At 41.1% G+C, this 7,868-nt stretch overlaps 2 protein-coding genes across 3 annotated transcripts in view; one reads left to right on the top strand and one right to left on the bottom strand.

Moving 5' to 3' along the window:
• The window catches only part of TUT4 (terminal uridylyl transferase 4), a 36,181-nt gene extending 32,750 nt beyond the window's left edge, over positions 1 to 3,431 (top strand). Inside the window, exons 28-29 of one of the 2 annotated variants that reach the window (XM_014307832.2) lie at positions 1,692 to 1,865; positions 2,883 to 3,431. In XM_014307832.2, coding sequence (XP_014163307.1) covers positions 1,692 to 1,865; positions 2,883 to 2,974 — 266 coding nt within the window. In that variant the 3' untranslated portion in view covers positions 2,975 to 3,431. The remainder of the gene's footprint in view (positions 1 to 1,691; positions 1,866 to 2,882) is intronic. The other variant, XM_031058577.1, reaches the window with a different exon arrangement.
• Positions 3,432 to 4,426: 995 nt separating this feature from the next.
• On the bottom strand, positions 4,427 to 7,859 carry PRPF38A (pre-mRNA processing factor 38A). Its single transcript, XM_031058593.1, has 9 exons — positions 7,696 to 7,859; positions 7,063 to 7,184; positions 6,835 to 6,920; positions 6,577 to 6,687; positions 5,913 to 6,025; positions 5,412 to 5,438; positions 5,237 to 5,334; positions 4,846 to 4,894; positions 4,427 to 4,760 (listed from the first exon to the last, which is right to left on the bottom strand). The coding sequence occupies exons 1-9, from the start codon at positions 7,830 to 7,832 to the stop codon at positions 4,718 to 4,720; spliced, it is 786 nt and encodes a 261-aa protein (XP_030914453.1). The 5' UTR covers positions 7,833 to 7,859; the 3' UTR covers positions 4,427 to 4,717.
• Between the last annotated feature and the right edge of the window lie 9 nt (positions 7,860 to 7,868).

Genomic DNA, 7,868 nt, shown 5'->3' with positions numbered 1-7,868 from the left:
TGCTGTGCCACACTTAACTTCCATAATCTTGGTGTTGTTTCCTGACATTACATTTTCCTGTGACAAGTGGGCAACAGCCTCTTGCCTCATAGCAAACATTGGTATGTTTGAGGCTGAGAAAAAGCAGTATATAATGATTAAAGCCCATTCAGTTTTCTCTGCAACATGAACTGTGGCAGCCCCTAAATTTTAACTGTTAACCTTTACATCATTAATCATGGTGGTGGTCTTCTGATTTATTCTGAGTGTGTAAGTCCTCCTGTTTAAAAAAATAAATGCATAATATAATGTACTGGTGCAGTTGTTCATCCTAAGATGGAAATTCTGAATCTCCTGCCCAGCCTTTCTCTGCACTAATAATGTGATTGTCAGTAACAGTAGATTTTCAGTTGAGTCTACTGTTTTAGATGAGGAATAATTGACCAGTAAGCTTCAAACATAAGGTGCTGGAGATACATGATTTTCTATTTAAAGCTTTGTGGGGAATATATTTTAAAGGATACAGGAACTTCTTCCCGTGTGTTTTCTATGTCTCCAGTGTGCTCTGTCCCTACCTCTCCATTTTGGATCTTCTCGTCTGTCCCCTTCTCCAGCTTTGTCTTTCCCTCAAGCAGCTCCTTCCAATCCACATGTCCTTACTAAGGTAGCTGCCTTCTTTCAGACATGCTCCATAAATTCTAATTCCTTCTCCATGTGCTGTCAGTCACAGTATTTTTTTTCCCATCCCTCATCTTCCATCAATTTCCAACCTCATCACACCCCTTTTCCTAGTTCCCAATCATAGTAATTTTCCTCTTTGAAATGGAATAAGTTATATTTCCTTTTTGGCTTAGATGCCATTAAGGTGAATGCACAGTAGAGATGAGCTGTCTCCTATCTGTTTGAAGCATGGTTTCATACATCCTCAGGACAATTTGACAACAGTAAGTTTGAGGAAACTTTGTCCTGGCTCACATAACCTTGACTTGAAAGGAGCTACTTTAATTTTCTTTTCAGTAGACAGCTGATCAGAAGTAGGATCATCAGAATTATCAAGACAATTCTTTTTCATGCATACTCAAAAGCTGTGCCTCATGTTGTGGGTCCTGCCTCCTTGGATGCTTGATTTCTCATCCTAAATGTTGCAGTGATATCAGAATTGTAAATGGAGTAGTTTTACTATTTGTATATTTATTTCCAAAGTTTATATTTTTCTCTCTAAAAATAATTTTTTAAGTCTGTCTAAAAAAATAATTTTAACAGTGATCTAGATAGCAAGTTTCTTAAGCATGTAAGTATTAGTGGAATTCCAGTGTACACCTGAGAATTATTTCTTGCAGTAGGATAATAGTTTTCCTGTCACATCTCTGTCAGTGATAGTGGGTATTTGTGTGGGATCAGACAGTAGTTCTGAATATTGTTCAGACCTTGTATTTTTCATCATGAAGAAGTCATAAAAATGGTGAAATCATAGCTCTTGATTTTAATGTTGATTCATCCTCTCTCTTCCCAATAATTCTATTATAGTGAATAATCAAGTAATTTAGGTCGTAATTTTTAGTGATCTATAATAAATCTTAAAAGAAGTAGCACATCAGACTGATCACATTAAGTCCCCTGCAAACTGTTATTTAAGATGTAAATTGTATTTGTGACTTACTGTTTAATTATTTCAACTTGCAATGTGCTTTTCCCTTTCAATTGAAAAATAGATCAGGGTTTCCAAGGACAGTTTGGTAAAATGAACCCTCCTTCTGTCCCTTGGGACCATGGGACCCCTACCCATTTTCCTCTCCTCCGAGGAGCGTGGCCTTACAATATGCCTCAGAACTACATGCAGCAGGGAAATGCCAGCTACCCACCGAACAAACCTTTCTACCCTCAAGGTACTAGAACCAGTATGTGAATCAACAGCTCATGCTCCATGTCTCTGTACTGTCTCAAAGGCTTTAAAAGCCAAGTAATCATGTGTCACTCGTAGGACCCCTGGAAAAATTAACGAATCCCAGAGTCAAATCAGCACTTCAGATTCCTCTGTGGATGAATGAAAGTCTTTGTGGGAGGGAAGGGTTAAAATAAAATTCTGAAATCTGAGCCAGTGTGCAGCCTGTTGCACTACCAGCCTCTTCCTCTTTGCTGCTGCTGGCTCACCTGGAGCTGCCTCTGCTTCAGTAGAGGTTAAGATGATTGGCCCATGAGTGTGTTCAGATTTGTTGTAATTCATTTTATTTGGCTTTTGTACCTTGCTATGTGGAATGACTTACATAGATAAAAACTTGCAAGACCATAGAATAATTGAGGTTGGAAGGGGCCTCTGGAGGTTCAGTCCAGCCCATCCACAGTCAGAGCAGCACTGACTGCAAAGTTAGGTCAGGCTCAGTTCATCAAGGAACTGGAAAAGACTGACTTGATTTCAACTCTGCTGTTTATGGAAGGTGAAAGTGTTCAGCATCTGGCAGGATGGGGAAAGGCTGTAGGAAAAAGACCTCCACTACCAGAGAAAAAATGCTCAAATTTGACTTGGAGGATGTGCAGCTTCTGTGTTGCTGGGGGTCACCTGGTGTAAAATGAGAGATATGGCCACCAAATCCTTTTTCAAAATCTAATCTATTGGCTCTAGCAGGGTTTCCAAGTGAAAACTGAATTTACTTAAAATCCTGCAATTACTTTTGTTAAATAACTGAAGTAATGCAACAAAATAATGTGTTTGTGATTGTTAGGGAATTTTGGAGATAGGATTAAAGTAATTCTACATTGTCCCATTAAAGGGGTTAGCTGTACAGATAACATTTGTGTCAGTCTAGTAAATGGCTTTATTTCTAATTTAGATTAGTACACTGAATATAGCCAAGCAGTGTTAAATATGTGATTTGCTGAAGTAATTGTAATCCATTTTCTTTCAGCTGGTCCACTGATGCAGAGTAACCAGCGGTTCTCACTTCTGTCTCAAGGACACCCACACTTGAATCTGAATTACATTCAACAGAAAAAGTGAAATTGGATGGGATTGTGGGTGGGTGGGGGGAGGGGAGGAAGAAATTCAGGTTCTGATTTAAAATCTTAATGCAACATGTTTAGATACAAGATTATTTAAGACTGTTTTTAAACTGTATCATTTGTACATAGATATGAACTATAGTTTTTACTAGTATCACAAAACTGAGTGATACAAATTTCATCTATTTTATTACCCTATTTTTAAGGGGAATTGTGTTTTGTTTTATCTTGATAAACTGTAAAGAGAGAGAATTTTTAAAATTAAGTTCTTTATTTTCTATTAGCTGTATTCATACTTTGGTTGCTTCAGACTTTATATATATTGTTCTAAAAAAAAATAAAATTAGAAGGGGATTTCATGTGTTTAAAAATTTGTCACTTCTATTCTTTACAGAACTATGTAGTGCCAAAAAACTTTTTAAAAAGAAAAATAAAACTGCAAAAAAAGGACACAAGATTTTTTCCTCTTTTCTATTTGTATGCATGCTTGCTCTAATGGGAATAACAGAAATGGCTTTAATGTGGATATCTTGGAAAGATATAAGTGATACAAGCACCAGACCTGCTTTTTTCCATGCTGGTGTTGCATGTGCTGTTGACAGCCCATGTGGATGTTACACTTGAAGGAAGAGCACACCTGCTTTTCTGTTTATCAGCTTTGCAAAATCATATGCAAATACCGTAGAAAAATTAGGCTGTACTGGGAAGCAGTTTTTAAAGAGGGCTTTCCATAAATTCCCTAGGCACACTTATTTGTGCTGACAGCACTCCCAGGGCAGTATGAGAATCCTGAAGCCCTAAATGCAGAGTTCAGGGCCAAACCTGCCTGTCCCTGCTCCTGAAGAAGGGCCAGGAATAAAGACATGGTACACAAGGGCTTAACACAACTGATTTCAAATGTAGGAGGAGAATTCTATCTTCAGTAAGAGCTTAATTATTCTAAATTTAAAAAACTAACTTGACTCCGAGAAGGTAGAGCTGAACATCATCATCATGGTGTCAAATTCTCTTCCCAGTCACAGGGAGGCCACAAACTGTGCTCAAAGTAGTGGTGTGTTGTCTTTAAATATATTGAACCTACTCCAGAAGAATTAAGTAGTGCTTTGTACTACTTTAACCTTCTGAACTCTCTGATGGCATCACCACCAGCAGCAGATGACACTGAAGGGAGATTTTTACAAAGCACCCACTGATGACCACGTGTTGGAGAGCACTGTCAAGTGAGCTTCTAGTAAACACACTGGGCTGTGACAGCCTTGCTTCCTCTCCTGTACTGGAGCTCTGAGAGGCCAGGGCTGGGAGCCCTACAGTGTTTGTGACTGAATACAGACTTCCTTTGGCACCTGACTGCAGGGACAGTTTGACAAAACAAGGCCCTGATTAGAGAATGATGCCAGCTTCAACCAGGGGACATCTCAACAAATTACTATGAAGGAAACAGCCAGGAGCCTTTAAAGACAAACCTTCCTTTTTTTATTGCTCTTCTTTAAGTTTTTACAGGCTTCAAGAAAAACAATTAAAAAACAACCTTCAAATTCTATCACAAGGATGAGTAACTAACTACATAAAAAGTATCCTTAGCTTACCTTTAATAAAAAAATTCAAGACAACAAAATGAGAAAGATCATAAAAGAAAGGGACTGCTAAAGCAGCCAGTACAGAGCCAGCTGTCCTGTGGAGCAAACAGGACAGCATCAGACTGCAGCTCAAGGTCCTTGAACGGTGGGCTGGGTTTTGTTTCTTATTCATTCCCTCGCCGACTCTTTTTGTGACTTTTCTTAGATCTGAAACAGAGAAAACAAAAAGCCAATACTGGAAAACCTATCTTTAATTCCCAAATTGCACTTCAGAAATAAGCTAAGCCTTTACCTTTCAGGTGATTTGGAATGACTTCTGTGTCTGTGACTACGGTGATGCCCTGTGGGATAAAAAGGCAAGTTATTTTCATTGCCACTGGAATTCTTCGTTGTTTTGCTAATGCAATCTGCTTCTAGTGACCAAGTGTTCTAGATATTGCCAGAACAACCCTAGCTTTAACCAAGCACTCAAATTAACTTCCTGGCAGGTATCTGAAAACTTACTCAAAACAATTTTGCAGCCATTAAAGGAGTTCCCCAGCTCTGCTTTTATGTGAGCAGCAGTTTTATCAGCCACATTTAACACCTGTGCTACCATCTCGATATGGTGACACAGATTTATCTTGCACTGGATGTGCTGCTGATAAAGACTTGCTAGAGTGATTCTCAAGTGGCAGAAGTACCTGGAGATTTAGATCTCGATCTGTGGCGCCTCTCCCGGGATCTGCTCCGGTGCCGTCTCGGGCTCTTGCTGCGATGCCGCTCGCGGCGCGGTGATGGGCTGAGGGAAAGGCAGCTTCTAAGAGAGCTGTACCACAAATGCACATTGCTCACCTAAGTAACAGAATTAAAGAGTACCTTCTTCTCTTTGGAGAGCGGCTGCGCCTGCAGTTGGGGGAGAAAAGCAGAAAATCATCATCAGAACAGCCATCTCATTTCCCACATCTTCAGCAACAACACCAGGGCTTTTACTTCCTATAAGTGCTTAGGACTGGACCATGCAGTGAGCAAGAGTTTAGTGATGAATTTTTTCTGGTTTAATATCACTAAGAGCAATTAATAGAGCAATGTTCTTTGCAGCCTCTGGCTTACATGAAAACAAAGCACCTGGTTCTCCTTAACATCTTCATTGTATTGTCAAATTTAGCTGAAGTTGGCCAAAAAGTTCAAGAGTTAGAGAATGACTGGAGAAACAGGCAGAGGGGTTGCAGTGGCTGTGCACTGCAAATCCTCACTTCAGGAAGTGCTAAAGGAACTGGGAGGTGTCAGAGTTCTGGCTGAACTGCCACCTTCACTGCTGTGCTCCAGCTCTCTGCAGCACAACAGGTGACAATACTGCTGAAGGAAGAGTCCCCTCACCTCCTCGGGGCCCTGCTGCGGCTCCGCCGGTAGCGCACCACCGGAGATCTGCGCGGCTTGTCCAGGTCCCTGTAGCCCCTTCTGCGGTGGTCAGGAGATGGGATCCGTTCCAGCTGTAAACAAGGGGGGGAGGATCTCTAAGTCCTGGTTCAGCAAGGTTTTATACTATCAATAAAGACTTCTGAACTATGAATATAAATTGCAAAAGTCAGGCAGCCAAGCTTCCCCATCCCCAAGTGTTTCTTATTCAGGAGTGAGCAGTGCTGCCCAAAACTGCCAACTGGAAATCAAACAGCCACTTCTCATAGTGTTGGTTTTGAAAAAGTACAGCAGCACTGACTGATGGCCACAGGACCTTCCATCATTACCTTTAGTCCTCTCCATTACATAGGCATATAAATCAGTTGTTCTAAATAAGCTTAACAAAGAGCAGACACAGATTTGTGGAATTCAAGAGACAGGAAAACATGGCGACCTGAGAGTTGCTTCAGGGTCCAAGTCCTCACAAGCTCCTTATATGAAAATATGCTATGAAGGGAGGTAAGAGTTGCCAGCAGCCTGCTGGTGCCTCCCCTCAAATATCTGTCATAGGCTATGAAGTGTCCTAAAGGGATTCAGCTTCAACTATTCACTTCCAATACAGTTCATCAAACAATTCACCAACCTTTTCATCTTCTTCTTCCTCCTCCTCACTAGATTCTACATCATCCATGTCTTCCTCCAGAGCACTAACACGAGGCTCAAGTTGCTCAGCTTCTTCCAGAACATAGCGTTTCTAGAAGGAATTGCAATTTTGTTCAACATAACCCAAGTAAGAACAAACACCTAAGGAGGCAGCCATAGCTTGCTCAACAAGCCAGCAGCCAATCCAGCTACTGGACTCGGTGCAGTCAGGAATTCCATAACCATCTACATTTCCAACCTGCAGTCGAGGCAGGATGATGTCACAAACACGTTCCTCATGGAGTAGCTCATCAATAAATTCATCCACGTGCATCAGCTCAAATTCTGGGGGTAAAAAGTAGCATTTAAAAGACAAAATTAACACTAGAGGCTAAAGTAAAGGTGAAATGCTTCAGACAACTTATTTCAACAGGTGATGCCACAATTTTCAAGATTTATATTGCTAAATAGACATAAGAGTGTTTACCCCCATTCCTGTTCTGACTTTTAATTTTCCGATAGTCGTTGTACAGCGGTTCCAGGTACTTGTAGCAGTCGATGGCAGTGCCTGTCAGCCTCATGTACAGTGCTCCAAGCATTCGGACATACCTGGAAAGGAAACCTTTCCATGGATCTCAGCTTCCTGAACACTTGGCAGTTTGGATAAAAAAGAGTTTTTTCCCACAAGTTTCTGAGGAAAATCAGTGGCCAGAATACACAACCATTTAGATTTGCTCCATCACTTCCTTGGTAATATCAAAACCATAATACACTTTACATACACAATGTCTGTAAGGAGGCATTATCACTAACAAAGATGGGAAAAAATACTGAACAAAAAGCAGATTAACATGAATGCCTTAATGCAGGTCATTCCAAATACTTCAGGCAGAGGTTTATTATCCCAGAGAGCACATGTCATAAAGATGAGCCCTTCCAACAGGCCAGGTGACAAGGAGAGCAGTCTTAAAAGCAAGAAGAAAAGCTTGGTTTTGAGCAAGCCCAGTTTATCAGGGCACACTGAGAGCTAAACCCTGCACTGAGGTTTCCCTGGCTGTTTTGAGCACTTCCCCTCGGTACAACAACCTCAACAAGGGAAAAAAACCACTCTACAACTTACTTGAAGTCTTCGTTTTTTATGAACTCCACGATGATGTCCTTCTCGGGCTGGATCTGCAGCATCTTCAGCGTCAGGCACAAGAAGGGCGTGGGTTTAATGTTGCCTCCATAGACGCCCCCCACGTACTTCAGCTCCATGGCCTTGTCCACCACCAGCTCGGCTGCGAGAGGGAC

Source organism: Geospiza fortis, unplaced genomic scaffold (assembly GCF_000277835.1).
Source record: "Geospiza fortis unplaced genomic scaffold, GeoFor_1.0 scaffold396, whole genome shotgun sequence".
In the NCBI taxonomy this organism is placed as follows: domain Eukaryota; kingdom Metazoa; phylum Chordata; class Aves; order Passeriformes; family Thraupidae; genus Geospiza; species Geospiza fortis.
Note: the sequence above shows the minus strand (reverse complement) of the source record. Positions and strands in the feature narration are given on the sequence as shown.

Bases quoted from the DNA above. Each gene is read 5' to 3' on its own strand.
- PRPF38A (XM_031058593.1), bottom strand. From the start codon at position 7,832: ATGGAGCTGAAGTACGTGGGGGGCGTCTATGGAGGCAACATTAAACCC. The intron at 5,335-5,411 runs GTACTCTTTAAT...CCTTTCCCTCAG, and splicing joins CGCTCTCCAAAGAGAAGAAG to CCCATCACCGCGCCGCGAGC. The intron at 4,761-4,845 runs GTAAAGGCTTAG...TCTCTGTTTCAG, and splicing joins CATTCCAAATCACCTGAAAG to ATCTAAGAAAAGTCACAAAA.